The 24275-nt window shown below is 33.3% G+C and overlaps 1 protein-coding gene across 2 annotated transcripts in view; it reads left to right on the top strand.

The window, feature by feature from the left end:
* The window catches only part of LOC149778784 (transcriptional adapter 1-like), a 58518-nt gene that overhangs the window by 13229 nt on the left and 21014 nt on the right, over positions 1-24275 (top strand). For both annotated transcript variants that reach the window (XM_089939545.1, XM_089939546.1), the window contains exons 3-7: positions 2648-2702; positions 6043-6108; positions 9051-9154; positions 15742-15817; positions 21547-21677. In XM_089939545.1, coding sequence (XP_089795671.1) covers positions 2648-2702; positions 6043-6108; positions 9051-9154; positions 15742-15817; positions 21547-21677 — 432 coding nt within the window. The remainder of the gene's footprint in view (positions 1-2647; positions 2703-6042; positions 6109-9050; positions 9155-15741; positions 15818-21546; positions 21678-24275) is intronic.

Genomic DNA, 24275 nt, shown 5'->3' on the forward strand with positions numbered 1-24275 from the left:
GCTGTGTTATATACTATAGCATGGTGTAGCAAGAATGATCACTTAAAGCTGTCATTGTGATACAGTAGTTCTGGCCCATAACTGCTGTGTTATATACTATACCATGATATAGCAAGAATGATCACCTAAAGCTGTCATTGTGCTATAGTAGTTTTGGCCCATAACTGCTGTGTTATATACCATGCCATGGTATAGCAAGAATGATTACCTAAAGCTGTCATTGTGCTATAGTAGTTCTGGCCCATAACTGCTGTGTTATATACTATACCATGGTATAGCAAGAATGATAACATAGAGCTGTCATTGTGATATAGTACTTGTAGGTCATTACTGCTGATTACATTATATACTGAACTGGGGTGTAGCCAATGTTCACATAGAGCAGTGGTTCCCAACCTTTTCAAGTATGAGGACCCCTACTTAACTTTCAAAACATTTGCATGGCCCCCCCCCCCACATGCTAATAGTTGTAATTTTAGCCTCCATTGGATTAACCTGCAGCACTCCCAGGGATTGAAATAATGGGAACAATGGACATAGAACTCATTTGATGCAGTAGTTGTAGTTCATAACTGCTAATTGCATTATATATTGAACCATGGTAAAGCCATATTGGGTTCTCACATAGAGCTCATATTGTGATGCAGTAGTTGTGGCCAGGGGTCATGCTGCCAGGTGAAGTGGGTGACAAAGTTGCCTAAAAATTAATTAAATAAATTAAAGTTTATAAGTCCTAGTAATGAAATGTTCTAATGAAATTTGAGTTCAAGTCCCGATGAAAAATCCAAAATGGAAGGCAATGACGTATACTGTAGTGAGTATTGTGCTGTTGTAGCATCTACAGTTCTTTTTAGTTCCACAGACAACAATATTCTGGTGTTTGAATTTCCGAACAAAATTTAAATAAATGTTTTTGTCCAAGAATTCTTTATGATTACTCAGATATTTCCAGGAAAAACAATTATCTTTTAGAATCCAAATAATATGAATAAAAATTGAAATATAACTCCAACTGGTCACAAACACACTTTCAGTGTAAAAGCCCAACTGAAAAAAAATCTCTAAAAACAATGGTTATACAGTAACTTGACACACAAAACAGATTCCTGGATGAGGGTCACGTGACCATTTTCTAGAATGATTTAGAAGGTATCTACAAGTCTAATGGCATGTAGCACAGTATAGCCTCGATTTCACCACCACCATTCACACACCAAAATGAATAAAAACAAGTTGTTTACTTGATTGTCAATCAAGGCCATAAACTAGGTCAAAAATAAAAAGTGTTTCTATTATTAGGTGTCCATGAAAAGAGCCAGGTCAAACTGAATTTTCTGGAAAATATCAAATTCCTAGTAAACAAAATTACATTACTTTGACAGGTAATTAAAATAAAAGATTTTAAAACTTACAAACAATTAAATTAAATCAAATATAAATTAAATATACATAACATTAGATTGTCTGTTTTCATATTTCATTGGGCAGATGTATTCATATTTATATACAATTCATAGAAAGCAAAGCCTAGGTATTATGTTATTTAAGATTTAACTTTAAAATGCAATTATATAGGTCAGAAACATATGAGACAATGCTATGTTGTGGAATTCGCAAGAAGCATTGTAAAGTCAAATTGTTTTCTGACCTGACCCCATATTTGCGAAAATATGGAGATTAAAACTGTGAAGCAGATATTATTTAATTAGTGCCTAATATTAATACAAGTACGTAGACAAATAAATAAACCATAAATTTGCAATCCTATTATGGACTGCTATAATGAAGCTATATAAAGTTAGTGATTACATTATGAAAACCCCTCCTTCTAAAAATAGATGCACTCATGTCTGTGTTGATTTAGTTGGAAAGAAGGGTTTAGTTCATATAATGACTATAATTGAGTCATGTCAGTAATTTTGTGCATTTTCTTGTGATATGTATGAATATTTATGGTAATGCTTTATCCGCAACAAAGAAATGAGGACACGTGTGCATTTGATTAAGCATTGTTACCAACTTGCAATTACAATAATGTAATCTAGTTACTCAGTTAAATTTTTTTACAATATAGTTTCTGATATTATCTTTTAGAGTCATAGGGACAGAATAACTAAGAAAATTTTCTACTAAAACATAAAGTATTGCTTAAATACAATGTTAAATGCAAATATGAATACTGGGAAATAGAGGGCATAATTCAAGTAGAAGAACACGCATTATATATATATATATATATATATATATATATATATATATATATATATATATATATATTGTGTTTCTTGCTTTGCATCCACTTCTCCCTGTTGAGCTCTCACTTCTCCCTGTTCTGTCCAAAAGGAGAAGTCACTTCTCCTTAAATTCCGAGTCTAGCATGACCCCTTGTGGCCCATAACTGCTGAATGCATTATATGCTGAACCATTGTGTAGTGAGAATTATAGAAAATTTTAAGAATGTGTGTGTGTGTGTTCAGTTTTTGAAGTTTGCTCACTATGCCAATAGTGGTATCGTGCTATGTCAAGAATCATGTTATAATGAAGTGCATTAAAACAAGGGAGAACTTTATAGAGAAAGATCAGAACTTACCAGTAGCTTTCATTTAAAAAAAACTGACATATATGAGATTGTCTGTTTCTTTTCCAGATCTCAAAGGAAGAGTTTGATTCTGATGCCAGAAAATTATTAAAGGCAGATTCAGGTGAGCTAACATTCATTTGAAAGTTTCGTTCCTTATGGGATCTACACTGAAACCTGTCAAAGTGGACATCTAAATCGAGAGGCCAGTTTTATTGGTCATAGACCAGAAGAACTTATATGATGGCTTGTTTTAAATGAAAATATTGCTGATCCAATATCCATTATAACTGCCATCTTGAAAATCTTGTTGTTGCTACCCTTTTAAAGGGGTGATCATATTAACTTGGGGTTTTACAAATAAATTCTGTTCTAGTTGTACTTAAATGAAAATGGTGCCTGTCTAAATCCAATATGTCTGCCACAGTTGACCTTTTCAAAATATTATTATCTCTACTCCTTCTGAATTTATTGTCATGTTGACATGCCAGAAGATCTTTATAGCTGGTCCTGAATGAAATAGTGCTGTTCTAATATGCATTATAACATTGGGACAACCATATTGAAAATATTGTTATCGCTACTCCTCCTAAACAGAAAGTCTTCTCGACATGAAGTTTTCACCAGAAGACTTCTTTTGAAATCTTGTTGGTCTTAAATGAAGATGCTGCTGATCTGATACCAATCTTGAAAATCCTGTTATCACTGCTTCTCCTGAATACATGGTAATATTGACATATTTAAAAAAAAAGAAAATACTATTGGTTCTGTATGAAAATGGTGCAGATCTTTCCTCTAATATGGTCATCTAAAAAAAAAAATCTTTTTATTGCTTCTTCAGTTGAATAGTTGGTCAAACTGACATGGGGTTTCACCCAAGTTTCAAACATTTTTCTTGTGAAAACTAGTTACATAGTTAAAGAAAACATTACTTGCTTCTTTGATACTGTATCAATAAGGCTCCAGTCTTGAAAATATAATCTGTCCTGGGGAGAGTGTAACTGTCAGACCAGATGAAGAATCAAAAACTTCTAACATTCTTTGGCTCATAACTTATTACAGTTCTAACCCATAAAGATATATAATATTTCATTAGAAAGCAAAATGTATTCACACTCAGATTTTTTCCTTGGTTACCAGAAAGTGTCAGTGTCAATGCAAATATTATTAATATATTGAGGGTTAGGTGTGAAACTGCATTTCTTCATCTAGAATATTAACCATTTATCTCATTACCTATTTATATAGGAAGCCATTTATTAGAAGGGTGATAAACCACCGTTTTCACTCAGAATAATACTTTTAGGATTGGGAATAATGTTCAGATTTGTGTACTTGTGAAAAGTAATTGCTTGATATTGGGTGCTAGATGTTAAGCAATATTAAAATGTGGTAATTGCAATGGGTTCAAATGCACACATATATTCTCAAGGTTTAGTATCGTTTTCCTTTATACAGTTATTTCTCAGGATGAGTTGGTGAGTGGTTTTCTTTAGTCCTGCATGGCAATAGCAATTGCTTCCTCAGGTTTCCTGCACCCCCATTCTATGACCTTTAGGACAACTTCTTATAGAGTGTGTGACGAATGAATTAAAGGTCAAGGTCACTGGATGTAAAAGTGCAAAACTATGTTAATTTTACATTTGCATTAGCTGTGGTCAGTGGTGAATGGGTGGGTGGGGAGAGAGATATGTCCAGCCATTCTTATTGATGGCAGTTATTGTGCCATGAGAGAAATAGCTCTGGCAAGTCAATCAGATGGGACAGTGAACTGTCTACCATCGTCTGTGATCATGGTTTGTGTCGTCATATTCTTTCAGAATCTTGTTTTAATTCAAGCTTGATGCTAGATTTTTCCTAGTAGCTGTTGAGTTTTGACCTGAACAATGATAACATGTTTGATTATCTTCTCTGCTGGAAAAAGCTCACTGAGGAATGTTCTGTCCCAATTTTAGTCACTACCAAGTTTGAACTACTGTATATATACTGGCCGAGTTCAGTTGCATACTGCACAGCGTGTGACAACTGGTTCAGTGTATTTGATGTCCTCAGTAGAATTGGAATCAGATCAATTTCTTTTCAATGAAGTTGGAACTTTCTGTCTGAAAAAATGAAACCTCTAAGTGTTTTCTACAGTAGTTAATAAATATTCTAATTCTTGATAATGGCAGGGGTACATATTATATAATATTATCATAACCATTAAGTACTGCAGAAATAGGTATAGGCAAAATAAAATGCACATTTTATACATCTGTTTATTATAACTCATATGTCAGATGTCAGATTTTTTTCATTGGTTTTTTTCTTTTACGCAATTTACAAATCTTCAGTTATCTACTATTTTATGAAAAAGTCTTATACTTGCCTGGTATTAATATTTTTCCTATATTTTTGCACTTAAATTGAGTATGATTCATGGAATTGCCATATGAACATTTTAATTGCCACTGGCAGTATTGGGGATTACTAGCACCAGTAATTTGATGTATTGACTACGAAATGTGTTTGTGAGAGTTGTTCTTTTATTTATAGAAATATAGTTGTTCTAACATGTCTTGATTACTCTGAATCGTAGAAACTGCAATACAACTGTTCCTTAACTACAGCCATGTACAGTGACATTTTGTAAGAATAAATCTCATAAAGGATCTAGTAATATAAAATTGATGAATCCTTTGGCCTGCGTTTTAATTTTATATTTAACCTCTGTACCAAGGATTACAATCCACCAAAGACAGAATTTGATACTATATATTGCTTATGAATCAGGGCCAACTGTAGACTGCACAGACCCAGATCTGCTCTCAAGTAATGTGCCAGTTATTTGTAAGAATTTGCACAAATTAGTTTAAAGTTTTGTATATGTAAATGTACTCTGTACAGTATACTATTGTATTCGACCCTTAAAGTCCTTATCACGACTTGAGCTGGTAGAGATGTTGTAATACTTGTCATAACAGTTATTTTTGTTGTTACTTGTTCAAACATTTGGGTTCTTTGGCTTGACATTAATGCCTGTTAAATTTGATTCAATGTACCCTTGAAGAAGCATTCTGTATACTTTGAACCTTGTATCAAGGAAGGTTTACAAATACACTTTACCTAGAAAACTCAAAATAGCTGATTCTCAGTGTGGCTGATAATTGTGATGGAAGGTAATTTGTTTTGAAGGTTACCAGGTATATCAAATTATTGGAGTTGGGAACATGTTAATGGGGATAACAGTGAGTGATTATAAACCCAAAAATGGATATTGTTTGCAGTTGGGCCTGATATATATGGTTATCCGTAGAGTTCATTTGTGCACATGTTTCGCAATGTGTGCATTGCCAATCTTGTGTCAAAGTTTAAAATTATCATAAAAGAGAACAATTTTATTTTTTTTAAGTTGTAGAATCTGATATGTGTTTATTATTGTTTTTGAAATAAGTCTTAAACATGTTAATTTTGTTTTATTTCAGTTCATCTTCACAATGAGTTCTTACTTGCCATCATATCCAAGTGTCAGAGCCTTGGGTCTTCACTAGGTAATCTTGGAGTGGTTAATTGATAATTAAAAGAGATTATATTAGAAGATTGATTGATAATTACAATTTATTATAATTAGGTGTTTGGTAGATGATTAAAATATATTGTAATTATATGTTTGGTGGATGATTAGAAGATATTATAATTAGATGTTTGATAATTAAAATATATTTTAATTAGATGTTTATTGGATGTGTAATAAATTAAATTTGCCATAATTACTGCTCTGATGGCCTAGTTGTTAGACTGTCCGCCTTGGATGCAGGAAGTCTTGGGTTCAAACCTCGGCCAAGTCATACCAAAGACATAAAAAAATGGTACTAACAGATGTCTCGCTAGGCACTCAGCATTAAGTGGTTAGTGTTAGGACTGGTCGGCCTGGTGTCAGGATAATGTGATTAGGTGTGGCATGATGCCCCAGTGTTAGACATCACTATAAACTGACACACTGCAGACATTGTAGCGATATGACTGAAAAATTGTTAAAGCTACATTAAAAATCCATATCACACACACACACTTGTGCTATTAGCAATCTGCAGTGAGGAGCATGCTGTTATTTAACAAGAGTTAAAAGCTTCAGGACTAATGAATGTGAATTTGAGATTCTTGTTAACAGATAGTACATATACCATTTATACCTGCCTGTAAGTCAAGTCCCGCTGCAAACACCTCAGACCTAGATCTGCTGTCACATAATGTACTGTCAGATCAGTGTGTATGTTGTTTGTTCAACTGATTGCTTCTAGACACATATCTGCCAGCACAGTACTACAATGGTAGATCTTGGTATATGCAGTGTGTAGTTAGTTAGACTCAACTTGTAAGGAAGTATATATGGTTGTTCTGTCAAAGATACAACATGAGTGAAATGATATTAACGTTAAATGATAATTAAATTCAAAAATAGATACACATAGATAATGTATAATAAGGTACATAATTACATTATTATACATTATCATGTATCTAATTACACATTAGTATGTATTTACACATTTTTGTGTATGTAGTTACACATTATTGTGTATGTAGTTACACATTTTTGTGTATGTAGTTACACATTATCATGTATCTAATTACACATTAGTATGTATTTACACATTTTTGTGTATGTAGTTACATATTATCATGTATCTAATTACACATTAGTATGTATTTACACATTATTTTGTATGTAGTTACACATTATCATGTATCTAATTACACAGTAGTATGTATTTACACATTATTGGGTATGTAGTTACACATTATTATGTATCTTAGTAGTAGTACATTGCAATTTCATATTATTTGGTGTTGTGAAGTCACTTTTGTGTGGGGTACCGAATTTTGTAGTTTTCCCAGTTATTCCAAACAGTGAATGCAGAAACCCATCAAATACTATATACTGATAAACCCATCAAATACTATATATTCTAAATAAAGAATGCAGAAACCCGTCAAATACTATATATTCCAAACAAAGAATGCAGAAACCCATCAAATACTATACATTATCACTTATAAGTCAACTCCAACTGCAAATTGATTAGACCCAGATCTGGCCTCAGTTAGTAGTAATCAGTGGAACAAACAGCATAGATCCTGATATGCCAGTGCAAAATGCAATGGTATATCAAGGTCTGTGTTGTTTGCAGTTGGACTTGTAAATGGCTATATACAGCAATGATCCTTTTGTGGAACAATAGGACTCCTTCTAGAATACACAAATTAAGTATTGGCTAAAGAATGTAATTTTTGCACAAAGCCACATAAAATTTTATACCCACAAAAATAAATGAATTCACCACATTAATAAAAAAATTATGAAAGTATGCAGTGTAAAACAAGTAAAGATTATAGATTAACAATCAATTATATATTTATATATATGGTGTCACCAGTGGAAGAGATATGCATATCATATATATTTTAGTTTTCATAATTCTGCAAGATAGAAAATTTCCGTTAATGGTGAAAGTTACATTTTTATGATCCAAGTTGTTGAGTTTTCACTCATGTTTATAACCCTAACTGGAAAAGAAAAATATTAGCTAATAATAATCTGTGATTCATAAATGCCTTGAGTTTAGTTACCTGTATGAAACATTCATATCTTGTTCACTGTTTCTGATGACTGAATCCATCTGGAGTTGTATCTGACCAAACAACATTGAACAGAGCCATTATCTTTTCTGAAAAAAGTTATTCTTGTGTATATTACAGGTATGCAACTGGACATGTCTATGGGAAGTCTTAATTATTTTTAGAACATAACTAATGAGAGTGGAAGTTTTCATTACAGAGCAGTTTCCAAAATTTTTTATTTCCAATACAAATTATTGCTACCACATTTTGTGTTTTCACAAGGTGATATTGCATTGAACCTACTATATTCTACATGGTACATGATTTTACTTTTAGAAGTGTACACTCTTCTAGGGAGTCCAGACTCAAGCCAAATATCCAGTGCAGAGTTAATTCCAGATTGCCTCATGGGAGAGAAGTGGCTGCTAAAGCCTGCCTCAAATATCATTATTTTCATGGAATTTATTATTATGCATGTCTGGCATCTGTGTTACCACTTAACTTTGTTGGTTAAATCTTTTGCAAAGTTAGATTGTAACATCACTTTCAGCTGCCATAATGGGAAAGGAAATTTACCTTTTCAGTGGAGAGCTTACAACATACAAAAGGAGGTAACTCTTCTAGAATGTAAATACATTTGAGAGGGACATTAGTTATGACTTCATTGGTGTGCATTTATTATGATGTTCTTTAATCTCACACAGTGTACCCGTGTACATGTTTCAAAGTGCATAGTGTAGTTATGTATTTTAAATATGGTCGTTCATTATTCTAGGCATATACTGTATTGACTTTGAAAACTCCTGTTTTAAAATTTATAATTTAACTTGTCTCAACATGTAAACCAAGCTTAATTTCCTTTTGTCCATAGTTCCCAGGGATCTGCCTAGTGTAACTTCCCCAACAGTGCCCAGCAAACCACTGAAGAAGGGGAAATTCAAGAAGAAACTACAGGGACTGAAGGGTAGTTTTCAGGTAATTAGAACAATTAAATTGAGCTATGAATTCTTTGCAGGTATTACTGAGATTACGGAAGGAACTCACATATTGCAGGCATGAATTATGTTAGAATTTGTATTTAATTTTTTTTAATTGACTACAGTTGAAATTGACTACAAGAAAACTTGTGTTTAATTAAATGCAATACTTAACCTAGCTAAACAATTATTTAATAACTCTGCAAAAGATAAGATGGAGAAGAATTGCTCACTAATTGATTTCTAATTTTGTATCATTTATAAACTATTGGTTGTAATGAAACTTTCCATTTCATGAATAAACATTTTAACAAAGCATCATTTATAAAGCATGAACATAAGGTGATAAGGTTAAATTTCTTCTTTGCAAAAAGTTCAGGAGACAATCAACAAATCTGATTATAAGCAAAAGTGAATTAGTAGGTAATGTTTTGTAAATATCATGTACTGTAACCATTGAAATTTTGTATTCTTGGTAACTCGAAATTGTTAAAAATGAATTGTTTTTATCTAACATTTATTCCTCATATCCTCATATCAAGCAAGTGTTCAAGAAAGCTTCGATTTTCTACATTTTTGCTCCGAATTTAACTTCATCACAGCATCTAGTTTTGTTGGGGAAAAGATTCCTAATAACATATATGCCCAACTGCAAGTAACATAGACCCAGATCTGCAACACACAATGCACTGGCAGATCAGGGTCCGCTTAAACCCATTTCTACAAGTGTTTTATATAGTGCAGACCTGTGTCCATGCAGTTTACAGTTGGACTTTTCTTATAACAGACATGATTTTTCTCCGTTTTAAAGCAGAATTCTGCTGTTCTCCTGACTTGATTCAGATTTTTTGTTATATAGTCCGTTTTTGATATCATCTCCGATCTGGGTTTTTTAAAATGGTCTGTTCAGTGCCGTTCCACAATGACCCTTGTAAATTATTCGTTCCATATGTTAGTTAGCACATGACTCTTGTAAAGATTATTCTGATTGGTTAGAGGTTTAAATTCATCCAGTGAATCTTCATATAATGGAAACTGATGGCAATTGAAAGAAGAAGCATGCTTGCAAAACATGGCATCCCGAATAGTTGAAAGAGAGCATGACACGAAAAGTTTAGGTAAAGGTTTAAAAGATGTATGGAAATGGGAATGGCAGGAGCAAAAAGTTGATGGAAATTTAGTTATGCAGTTTTTAAGAAAACTGATCGTTAGAGGACTGGCATTTTGCAACCTCTGCAAGAAAGATCTAAGATAATCATGGTTGGAGGAGTTTGGAACAGCACCTTAAAAAAGAAGCTGCACATGGAAAAATTGACGCCCAGAATGCATCTGGAGAAGTTCTGTTAATTACTATGAGAAGAAAGATTTCTCGCATGAGAGAACAGATGTAGCCCTCTGGCAGAATATGCTCACTGCATGTTGCCAATACAAGCACCATCCTGAAAGGAAAAAAGCTTTCATTGAGATGGAAAAGAAATGATTGTGCATTGAGCCAAAAATGTCAGTTATGACAAAAAAGAAGGCTAAAAGAAACCTTAGCCAAAGCCACAAAAAGAACATGACTGGCATATCAACAGGATGTGTCCATTGGAGAAAAAGACAAGTGAATGCAGTGTTTCCCTTTACGCACATTTGTGCGTCAGGGACGCACGCTGGAGAAAATTGACGCACACATTTTGTTGCCGTCCGTTTTTTTTTATGTAAAGGATTTTCATAATATGATCAAGATTTATTTAATACCCAGTGCATTGGACGATGGATGGCATCGTATGTACTTCGAGTATAGGCATTGACTGGTTCCCCGCTTTGTTTGCTCCCTGCCTCGCTCTCCTCTATTTGTATAGCAAAGTGCAACGCAGGGAACATATAAAACAATGAACCAGACTAGCATAGGCAATGTTATGACAGAGTAGCTTTCCCATATCTCGCGAGCTTCTCGCTATTTCCATCGAGCTCAGCAAGCTGTCATCTAGATGTTTAACCTCAAGGCTTGTTGCACTAGAAAATGATCTCCAGATTAAAACGTCATGCACTAAAAAGCATTAGTGAAGAAAGTGAAAGAAGCAGAACACAAAAGAGTAACTGTGGATCTAACTGTAATGAAAAATGGAGAAAATAATTTCCTTGACTGGAATACAGCACATTCATTATGATTAGCCTACCGGTGTGACGTCTGATCGCATGATTGCAAAGTCTGCAAAAGTGAATAATCCTTTCGTTACAGGATTTTAGAATTTTTAAAAATCTGCCCTCGTTCACCATAAGATATCTGGAGAACACATTATAACCTAAGACATTATTTCACAGCAAAGAAATCAGTAAACTTGCAGAGACAAATGCATTATTTGGATTACAAAGTCAGCAGGTCATTGCAGATTTTGTTGGTTTTTAACTTATGCTGCAATAAAAGAAAGATCTTAAAGTTCAAGTGTAACTTATTAGAAAGAAGATGAATCATTATCCTCCTTGATATTTGGATAAATGTGTTCTAGGACGAAGTTTAAATGAAACCTATGATAGTACACATTTTATGAAAGGCAGTAAATTAACTCCCAATTGGTTAAAAAGATTTATTTGGCTTTTTGTATTGGTTTATATGTAATGTGTTGGGCTATAATATTGCTTGAGGAGATTGTTAAAAGTACGACTTTAAAAGAATAATGAACTAATCAAATTATCCTTTGAATGCATTTATTTGTTAATTGTGCATGTTGGTGTATTTGTATGTTTAGAGAGAGAGAGAGAGAGAGAGAGTATGTTGTGCAAGTTGCAATATCCTATTTCAGGCTGGAAAATTTTTCAGTACATTTTTGACCCCCACATTTTTTATTCAACCCCCAGTTTTGACACCAAGGTTTTTTTTTTGTACCCTCAGTTTTACACCCCTAGGGGATACACTGAGTGAATATATGGGATTATTTGTATATAGCTGATGTACTTGGGTGTTTATTTTACAGATTTGTTATGAAAAGAGAGAACTATAATATATTTGCTGCAAAAATTGACAAATTATTGTGACCTAATTACAATGTGAACACTAACGTGCTCATGAAAAATAACTTATGCATCAATTGTATTGGAGAACAAATTCATATGATTATAAATAATGTGAAATTAATAAGTAAAGTTGAACATTTTTGGTAACTTTATTAGTTTTTCAGATGATTATTTTGGTTTATTTTATGATCATAAGTTGCACCAGGAGTAGTTTTTTATGAGTGTGAAATGCGTTTTTGGCCTAGGGCCTTTGGCCACCTCGACCCTCGGATCAGGAGCACTGCCCCTCAAGACCCCTTTGCGGGAGGACCCCCAAACCTCCCTTAAAAAATGTTCAACTTATTTTATGAAGACCAAAGTCCTGTCTGTTATAAGTGAGTATACATGGTATTTTCAAGTGTTTAGTCCAGTGAAAATTTCTTTTACTATTGAGTTTATTGAAAGATAGTCTTGCTGCTAGTCCAGAGTGCTTAGGATTTTTAAATATTTCTTTTAGCCTAAGAATTTGGCAAACTGATTAAGAATGTTTCCCATGTCTACTCACATATAAGTTGTATCCAGCTGCTAACTGCATAGACCCAGATCTTCTGTCACATAACAAGCTGGCATATCTGAGTCAATGCAGTTTTTTAGGCGTAATCAGAAGAAGAAATAAAATAGACCCTGATCTGCAAGTGCATTATGCAATGGCAGATTCAAATGTATGCAGTTTGCAGTTGGACACAAATTATGTGACTTTAAATAGTAATACATTTCACAGTGAATTTTCAGTATCCTCAAGAGATACAGTTTTATCATCAACAAACTGTTAGGTGTACCTTGTATTGTACTATAATTGTATCAGTTATATTCTGCCTGCTGAAATTGTATGCTCTTTATTTTTAGTTCATTTCTTATCATATTTTTCATCATTTCCACATAAAACAAAAAAAAAAATATGTCAGTATTAGGTCTCTTTTCCAGCAACTTCTACAAATGTTGAACAAGGCTGAACAAGAAATACTGTTCTGAATGACACAAAGCTTAGTTTCTTTATTAAGAATGACACAAGGCTTAAAATCCTTATTGAGAATTACACAAAACTTAATACCTTTATATAGAATGACACAAAGTTTAATATCCTTATTAAGAATGACACAAAATTTAATACCTTTACTAAGAATGACACAAAGCTTAATTTTCTTATTAAGAATGATGCAAAGCTTAGTTTTCTTTTAAGAATGACACAAAGCCTAGTTTCCTTATTAAGAATGACGCAAAGCTTAGTTTCTTTATTGAGAATGACACAAAACTTAATACCTTTATTAAGAATGACACAGAGCCTAATATCTTTATTTAGAATGAAACAAAATTTAATACCTTTATAAAGAATGACACAAAGCCTTATATCCTTATTAAGAATGAAACAAAGCTTAGTTTCCTTATTAAGAATGACACAAAGCTTGATATCCTTATTAGGAATGACACAGAACTTAATATCCTTATTAAGAATGACACAATACTTAATACCTTTATTAGGAATGACACAAAACTTAATATCCTTATTAAGAATGACACAAAGCTTAGTTTCCTTATTAAGAATGACACAATACTTAATACTTTTATTAAGAATGACATAAAAGTTTATATCCTTATTACGAATGACGTAAAACTTTATATCCTTATTAAAAATGACACTCAATTTAATACCTTTATTAGGAATGACACAAAACTTAATAACTTTATTAATAATGACACAAAACTTAATATCCTTATTAAGAATGGCACTAAGCTTAATATCCTTGTTAAGAATTACACAAAGCTTTGTTTCCTTATAAGAATGACACAAAGCCTTGTTTTCTTTTCAGAATGACACATAACTTAGTTTCCTTATTAAGAATGACACTAAGCTTAATATCCTTATTAAGAATGATACAGTACTTATTACCTTAACCGCTCCGGTGGCCTGGTGGTAAGAGCATCCACCTCATATGCGTGAGGTCATGGGTTCGATCACTGACTGAGTCATACCAAAGACTTACAAAAATGGTACTAAAAGCTGCCTCGCTTGGCGCTCAGCATTAAGAGGTTAGTGTTAGAACTGGTCAGCCTGGTGTCAGGATAATGTGACTGGGTGGGACATCATGCTACATGTCTGTGGCATGATGCCCCAGTGCTAGACAACACTATAAACTGCCACTCTGCAGCCATCGAAGCGATATGACTGAATTTTTTAAAAAGCTATGTTAAAAACCCAAATCACACACACACACAATAAATACCTTTGTTAAGAATAACACAAAGCTTAGTTTCCTTATTAAGAATGACACAGTACTTAATATCCTTATTAAGAATGACACAGTACTTAATATCCTTATTAAGAATGACAAAAACTTAATATCCTTAGTAAGAATGACACAATGCTTAATATCCTTATTAAGAATGACACAAAACTTAATATCCTTAGTAAGAATGACACAAAACTTAATATCCTTATTAAGAATGACACAGAACTTAATATCATTATTAAGAATGACTCAGAACTTAATATCCTTATTAAGAATGACACAGAACTTAATATCCTTATTGAGAATGACTCAGAACTTAATATCCTTATTAAGAATGACACAAAACTTAATATCCTTATTGAGAATGACTCAGAACTTAATATCCTTATTAAGAATGACACAGAACTTAATATCATTATTAAGAATGACATAAAACTTTATATCCTTATTAAGAATGACACAAAACCTAACATCCTTATTAAGAATGACACAAAACTTAATATCCTTAGTACAATGGCACTAAACTTAATATCCTTATTAAGAATACACCATTTAGTGGAAAGTTGGACACTGTTATCTATATTTTAAAGTTCAGAGAGTTTGGGTTATCTTAGCATTTAACTTGGTTTCTCCAGCACTACTGTCTGTAGTATGATCAGTCAAAACCAAGTTAATGTGACCTGTATTTAATGGTTCAGTGATTGATGCGTACATTGTGTCCAGCACAGTTTCTCTAGGTTAGGGTTAATGTTTATCTCAGTTTTTTTTAACTGTTGCATGCAGAGTCATTTAATTTTATATGTACATTTAGCTGCGTACAATATAGTTCTGTACCATTATGTAAACACTAGGTCACTGTGATCAGTATTTCCCAACACTGTAAACTGCATTAACTTTTATCATAGTTTCTCAGACACTTGTACTGCAGTCATGTAAATTGGTATGTAGATACAACATAAAGAGTTTCACACCCTCAAGTCAAAACTGGGTCACTGTGAAGTATATTTCAAACAACACAAAGCTTTATGAACCTTTGTGTATAGCTCAGTTTTTCAGACACTGACGTGTAGAGCCATGTATCATTGGGGTATATATGTCTAATGAAAAGTATCTAGCTCTTGAATCAGAATTTAAGTCAATGTGACCAATATTCCATGCTTCATTAGTTTGCATTCATTTTGTGTTTTGATCAGTTATTTAGACACAGTTATTGCAAAACTTGGTACAGTGGATGCATTATAGGAAGTACAACACCATTTAGAAAAGGCAGTGCTATGCAAAAGGCCATCTTGCCATTGGTGGTTTTGTTTTTTCTTCACAGCATCGATTTGTGCCAGTAAACCCTACTTCCGGTGCTTTACCAGTTATCTACAAGGGTGTTGAGGAGTCATCAACAGGTAATGTTTAAATGAGGGAATGGTTTTGTTTTCATTGATTAATAATTAATCTGTAAAAAAATTTGATGAAGTCAAATGCATTCGGACACATTGTGACACATTGATTCAGACCATCGGAGCAATTTTATGATGGTGTCTTAATAATCACTGAATAAACCACTTCATTAGCTCCTCTGGCCATACGTTCAGCTGTTATGTGTTGTCTGCCATGTATTCATTATTGGTTTCTGTTTTCACTTTCTTTACAAAAACCACTATACAAAATCTTGAGTGGAAATATCCTGGCATCAGTGCCTTTAACCCTTAAAGTGCTATATTGTTTTGCAGTACAAGATCCCTCAGTGCTGAATTGTTTGAGAGAAAAAAGAAGAAAACTGCATAGTTTTTACATTGCATGTATTTCAATAAATATACATGATATGTACCCAAATCCTATTTTAAAAATGATGGTGGATGTCTAAACTTTAAGATTAGCATCAAGGCACATGTGTAAGTTTAACATATTTGCATGTACAGGTGCAAATACAGGTAAAATGACAAGTTATGATTATATTTCATCTGTATTTTTTTTTTTAATGGAAAAATTCAAATATATTTAAAAAATATTATATTCTTTAGTAGTTCAACCAATGTACATGTAATGTCTTTCACAAAGTTATATCTAAATTGTAAAAATCACAGGTAAAGAAAAGGTAAAGGTTTCGTAAACATCCAATCCATGAATGTCATAGGTAAGTTTAGACCACCAGAGTCAGGAATAAATGTTCATGAAAAGTTTTCACTTTTTTAAAATTCTAATATCATCAAAACTAATGTTCATATCTGGTGAATAAACCTCAGCAAATGCTTCATGTTTTTTCAATCTATGGGCAGATCTTGTGTAAAGGGTTACCTTGATTGTTCTTGTCTGCCAGGTGTAAATTGCCTAGAATAGCTAGAAATCTATCTAATACTTACTTTTTTGCTGAAGTATGAGGTTGATATCACATCATCAGTAGCCCAGTAGGAATCAAGATCAGATTTATGTACCAAACCCATTGATATAATCAATGCAAAAAAGAGTTTTAGCTGCTTATGTGTGACATGCTGCCATTTCTTCATGCAACTGTTCTCCTTCAAGTCTGCCCATGAACTCTCTGATCTGCATAACAATTTGTTTGATCTACTGTCAGATGCCATAACTCATAATCAAAAAAGTCCTAAATAGTCCATAGGTTCAGTATTTGCCATCTCAACATTTAATTTTGAATTACCAGTGAATGGGGGGTTGACAGGCAATCCATCTTTTCTTGTCCAGCCAGCATGTACATCAGACTCCAGTTTCATGTCAATTCCTGGCTCAAAATCACTCATGGGTATTTCCATCAACACTTCACCAGCTCCAGTAATTTCATCCTCCTCAAATCATTCAAAATCATTATCATCATCACTATCAGAAGCCATATATGTTGCAAGAAATCACTATCGTATTCAGTGTCAGCCATTTTAATTTTTTCCAGGTACCACATGCTTAAAAGCGAGTATTTATAAAACTTCTTTACTAAATGCATAGTAAAGTACAATGGAATGCTTGTTCTGGGCCTGTATAAACCAATCAAATATAGTTTTACAAGCAGTCATGTCTAGTTGAAGAAATAGGATGCATACATTGTTGCTTTCCTGGAAAAGGACTTAAGTTGCGACAAGCACTACGAGGCATCGACTGACAGCGCAACTAATGTCGCGACTAGCACTTTAAGGGTTTAAGTTTGTACCAGCTTGTGTTGGGGTGTTAGAACGAGCCTGATGCTTCCACCAGGAAGACCTAAGAGGTGACTAATGAAAGCACCATTTTTGCCATGGGATGGATCCTCCAGCAAGTCCTAAGAGGTGACTAATGAAAGTACCATTTTTACCCTGGGATGGATCCTCCAGCAACACCTAAGAGGTGACTAATGAAAGCACCATTTTTGCCCTGGATAGATCCTCCAGCAACACCTAAGAGGTGACTAATGAAAGCACCATTTTTGCTCTGGATGGATCCTCCAGCAACACCTAAGAGGTGACTAATGAAGGCACCCTTTTTGCCTTAGGATGCAGCTTGAGACGGTACTTGGACTAATGACAGTTTGAACTTTTTTAAAGTGTGGTTATTTATTAGACCGACCTTGTATTTGAAGGATTTTGCCTTGTTTCTTTTAATTTTTGTTTTTAGTCCTTTTTGGGGTGACTTAGCATTATGATTATGGTCTAGTAACAGTGGTGTCTGCATGCAAAACAGATTCGTTGCCATGTTTGTAATAAACATGGACATAAAAAAAGTTGTGCACATACCAATAGGTAGAAGGCAATGATGTACAGACCTATGCAACACATATCCAGCAACAAAATGCATCAGAATATGTGTATACTTTTCAATATAATAATTATTATTCAGATTTCAGGCACTATCTGATTTGTGTACAAAGTGCAACTTGTTAAAATGTAAATAACTATGTGATACTGTTCAAGTTACTTCTCCCTCTGAGGCTCCCTAAGTGTCTAATATGTCAATGTCTTATACGTATGTAAATCAGTCTCATATTGAACACTCTCATGTATCCATGTCATGGTACAGCAGACGGTTCATGTATGTTACCTTCTTCTTGTGTTTATGAAAATAATCAAGGTGATGAAAAGAAATCTGTTAAGTCTAAAAACAATACATTGCATACTACCATGTCAGAAAATCAATCCTCTGATCAAAATTGTCATGTGTTTGGCCTCCTCAAAAAAGGTATGCAAGTAGTCAGCCTAAATATTCAACACATTCTCCCTAAACTGAATAAAATTAAATTATTGTTACAGCTAGCTAGATCAGTCAATATTCTGGGTCTATGTGTAACCTTTCTTTCTGATGATACTGATGATTTGAAAGAAAAGATAGGGAATTCATGGGGGGTGGGGGCATTTTTCTCTCTATAGACAGTTCCATTAGGTATAACAGACATGTTGATCTAGAGACTATTGGAGTGGAGAGTATCTGGACTGAAGTAACCCTTGCCCAATCAAACTCAATACTCTTACGTTCAGTTTACAGGCCATCTAGTTCCACGGCTGATTGGATTGATAGATTTGAGGTGCAAATTCAAAAAGCATTACTAAAGGAAGATTTAGAAACTATCATATTAGGTGATTTAACATTGACTACATAAAAAATCCACCTTTAACATGGATAAGTAACTACGAAACTTACAACTTTACTCAGTTAATTAACAACCCAACTTAAGTAACAGATAAAAGTGCTACTATCATTATCATGTTTGTACTATAAACCTGAAAAAAATGTAATGCACTAAGTGACCACTATTCAGTCTGTATAACTAGACATGTTCCCAGATCATCTTAAAATGGTTAACACACTAAAATACAATACAGGGACTTGAAACAGTTTGATGAGGAAAAGTTCTTAAATGATTTAGTTTGTAAACCCTTCCACTCAGTCTGCAATGTAGCTGAGACAAATGGTATTGGATGTTCAATGCAACCTTAGACAAGCATGCCCCAATTAAAGCAAAAAGAGTTAAACACCAAATTACACCCAAGTGGATTACCCCTGAAATCAATGAGGCTAGGCACCTAAGAGATAATTTCCACAAGAAAAAGGACATGAAAAACTATAGAAAGTGGAGGAATAAAACTAAGCACCTGATAGATAAGGCAAAAGAGAACTACTATAAACAGATTATTGATGAAAGCAAGAGTACCAAGACATTGTGGAAGCATCTAAAAGAGCTGAACCAACCCAAGAACAGTTGTTTACCACCTAGACTTAAGCAAATGATGATATAGCAACATCTGTACATGACATTGTGGAAAATGTTCAACAATTTCTTCACGAAGTATATCCTGTAACAGTATTCAGAACCACACTAAAATCCCAATTGAACTAGATGCTCATCTTTCATTTTTATCTATCATTCCTGATGGTAATTATTTTTCAGTAGCTAATGTTAGTGAAGCTGATGTTTTTGATTTGCTGATTAAGGTGAATATTAATATATCCTCTGGATTGGATGGTATTGGTCCACGAATTCTTAAAATTGCTGCACCCGTAATAACAAAGTCATTAATGCATATCATAAACTTAAGTATATTTTCCAGAAACATTGAAATGTGCCACAGTTACACCTATCTTTAAGAAAGGAGAAATGGAGGATCCAGGGAATTACAGACCAAAATCAATTCTACATGTATTGTCAAAATTATTTGAAAAGCAAGTAGCCGTTCAGGTCTATACATGTTTTGAAACTTACTCTCTATTTCATAAAGCACAACAGGACTTAGAAAGTACCACTCATGCCAAACAGAACTTAACCAAATTAATTGATGTTTGGCTGAAGGAAATGGATAATGGACATATGACTAGAATTGCTTTCCTTGACTTCAAGAAAGCCTTTGATTTTGTTGATCATGAAATTCTGCTGCAAAAGTTGAACTGTTACGGGTTCAGCAGTCCTGCTTTAAAACTGGTTTAGATCATACCTAAACCAAAGGTCTCAGCAAGTAAGCATCGTCAATATTAGCTCTAAGACTCAAACTATTCATTCAGGGGTCCCTCAAAGCTCAGTTTTAGGCCCTCTCCTCTTTCTTATTGATACCAATGATCTACCATTAAATAATGAATCCACAAATACAGATTTGTTTGTAGATGATGTATTCTAGTATTCAGTATTCACTAAAGTGAATACTGAATACTAGAATACATCTAGTTCTGATACTGTAATTATACAAAATAGATTAATCTCAGACCTTATTAAAGTCCAAAAATAGGATGGTAATTAATGAAGGTAAAACAAAATGTATGATTTTGGGGACATCGCAAAGGCTACAGTATTGGACAAATGATGGTGATTTGTCATCCAATATGGCTGGGGATACAAAAATAGAAAAACCTTGAAGCAGATTTTTCCATGATATTTACTATCAACAGCATTGGAAATAATGTCTATAGAAAGCATCCTATTGCTTATATTTCTTGAGAAATTGCTTCTGCATTTGTCAGTTAAGCAGATACCATCCCATTGAGTCATCCCAGGCTCTTGGGCCTCTTGTCTGTTAATATTTTGATTTAATGAAGAGGGATTCTGAATAAACAGTTTAGTCATTTTCGGATTGACAGAGGAGAGAAATGATGAAATAATCCCTGTGCGGATTAAAGTGAATACTGATAAATATGGCTTTGAGCTAGTGCATAACCAAAAATGGGGAGTAACAAGTTTTATTGTAGTAGCAAGCACTTCAACCCCTACAACTTGAATGGTTCTGTTCCAAACTCAGCATCCAACTACAGTAATGTAGGCTACATTTACAATACAGTGTCAGCTGGCCCATGTTCATTTGCTTGATATAAGGGTGGTGTCTGCAGTGCTGACAATACTTTAAGGAAATTAAGAAAGGGATTGTCAAATTTTAAGCATATTAGTAATTCTTAGTGACTTAAAAATCAAAAGTGAAAATATATAGGAATAAATTCTCTGCAGTATGATGATTTATGTTGAGAGATTGTATATAGGACTGACCAGCTAATTAAAATTAAGATTATGTTTTCATTTTATATTAAAATTATATTTTAAACAGTTTACTCTTATCCAAGTTTTAACAAATTTCCATGTATAAGCAGTTTCAAAACTTCACAATTACTAATTGTTTTGTTGCTTGACTGAATTATTAAATATCTTTCAGTGACGGATTTATCTTTTTCTTTCCAGTATTGTGTTCAAGAGAATTGGTTTTGCCTAATGCATCAATGGTCCATGGCAGAATGATAGTTTGTGCATGGGAGGCTGGTTTGAAGGATGTGGAAGAAAAGGCTGTTCAACTAGTCATGCAGGCTGTTGAGGTAATTAATTAAAACTTTATTTACCATATTTCTTTTGATAAATGCCCATTATCCTAATAAAAGCCACTTCCTCTTTTATCATGACATTTAGAACATCACGAAACGACATTCACATAAAATCCAAATGAAGACAACACTGTTTAGAAGTCTGAAATATTATGAAATGCTAGAATTACCAAGTTTGCATTAGTAATAGGGTATCCATGCCAAGTTATGAAATAACAATTCAGGTGATATTTACATCTATAAAAGTAATTTGCATCTTCTCAGTGGAAGGCTGCTGCCAAAAACATAGGTATTGAGAGGAATATACATGTGCCAAAAGGGATGAAGATTCTGGGCAGATGGAAGATTAAAATCAATATAAAAGCATGTTAAAAGAAAACTACAGTGGCTGTATCTTCATGTAAAGTCTGTTGCAGTTTGGAATTCCAAACATATGTCATTCTTTTTGAAAATCGCAATGTCGCTGAGTATAATTGAACATGAGTTGGCAGAGGTACAAAGCTTGGCCACTGTATGACCAGAATTCAGCAGTGGCATTACAGTCTTGTATTCAAGTTTTTGCAAGTGAGATATGTATGTATGTGTATATATATATATATAAGGGAATGCATTAATGCAGAAACACAGAGGTGGCAGCATGAACATTAAAATTTGTGTTATTTTGCAAGTTGTATATGAAGGAGATGCATTAATGAAAAGAAACAGAGATGGCCATATTAGCATTAAAGGTCTTTGCAAGTCACATGTAGTGGCATCTTTGCTAGCCATGATTCTGATAACTTGACCCTATCTACACGTTGTCGGATGAAACATATTTTGGTGGCGCTCACCAGTTATTATGTATTTTTGAGAGAGTGGTGTATGTAAGGTGAAGTTGTTTACATTTAAAATATGCACAATGGAGAGAATGTTGGTGGCAATTGACTTCGTAAGGATACTTTGTAAGTTTAACATTGAAAGTATGACTACATACCAGAGAGGGGGGCCCTGAGTGGCCAAGTGGTCTAAAGCGCTCTCCGTTACAGATCACTGCCATCTCACCTCTGTCCGTGTGGGTTCGAGTCCAGGATTCGGCCAATATGGGCTTCTCATGGGTCGGTGGTTCTTCCCGGGATTTTCCCAGGTTCTTCCTCCACCATTAATACTGGCTGCCATGCATAGCCTATCGTGTGCTGAAAAATGGCGTTAAACCCCACAACCACAACAACAACAACATACCAGAGAGAAGCTATTACAGGTGTATTTGAGTGAAATGTATTTGTACAAACATGGACCAGCAGTGGAAAATTGCTTATTTATAAGTCCATTCAAGTTATGCACTCCCTTGTCTCGATCATTTAGGACCATTGTTCAAATTTGAACAAATTAATTTTGACTGGATGTGGGGGCTTGCTGCCACATCCAGTGAAATTCACAGATCTGAAGGTCAGAAATATCTGCTCAATCTACCAGTGTGTAGATCGGGTTAATGTATCAGAACCTTGGGTAGCAAAGACTATATAGCGGAGACGCATTGCTTCACAGATACAATATAATGCTGGGTTCCATGGAATACTTATTTTTGCTCCTAATATATATATATATATATATATATATATATATATATATATATATATATATATATATATATATATATATATATATATATATATATATATATAAATAAAAAAGACAACACTAACATGTAGAATGTGTGACCGGTTTTGCTTTATTGCATCATCAGACTGAATGCAATATCATTGCTTATGTCATTAAATGTATTCTGTTTCTAAGTGATTAATGATATAAACAATATGAAATAAGCAAGATGACATCATGACTTATATTTTTAACCAAATTGTCTTATTCTCTAATGAGTAATTGACATGAAGATATGCATATACAGCACAGATTAATGATAATTTAATACAGAAAAATACATAAAACTGGATCTTAAAGATACATATATTTCTATTGATAATTATCTCTAAAATTTATGAATAAATAGAGATAAACAGTTTTATTAATATTTTTATTATGTATAATGCACATTTAAAAATGATTTTAAAAAAGTAATAAAAAATAATGATATATTATATCTTGATATATTATTGACCAATGTTCAATATTTTATCAGAACTCAGTTTACATAATAAAAATGATGGTGTGCATAATACTTATAATCAAGTATTTTATAAATAATTAATCATAATGTATTGAGAATTAATTTAAAAATGCACTTTCATTTTTAAAGATATAGTAACCTTATTTTTATGATATTAGTTTATACTTTCACTAGTAAGTTATTCTGTAAATTAGAATAATATAAAAATATTCTTAACTAATTGTAAACATGGGACATAATTTTAAAAAAATAATGAAAGTCATATAGTGTTTTTGGAATTTAAACCTTTTGGATATACCATATTAAGATGGTGAATTCAATAGTTTTCCTTTAGCAGACGTTCCATCTCAGAATGAGCTATAACAATAGGTTGAAAGGAGCAAAGTATGGGAACTCTTGTTAAAATGTGCAGTAACATGAGATGAAAATAATTGATCAATTTAATTTTTTATGTCTGATCTATGTTGGTTTATACGTTTATATATTTG

This window comes from Sinohyriopsis cumingii, chromosome 17 (assembly GCF_028554795.1).
Source record: "Sinohyriopsis cumingii isolate HCF-2022 chromosome 17, ASM2855479v2, whole genome shotgun sequence".
Lineage (NCBI taxonomy): Eukaryota > Metazoa > Mollusca > Bivalvia > Unionida > Unionidae > Sinohyriopsis > Sinohyriopsis cumingii.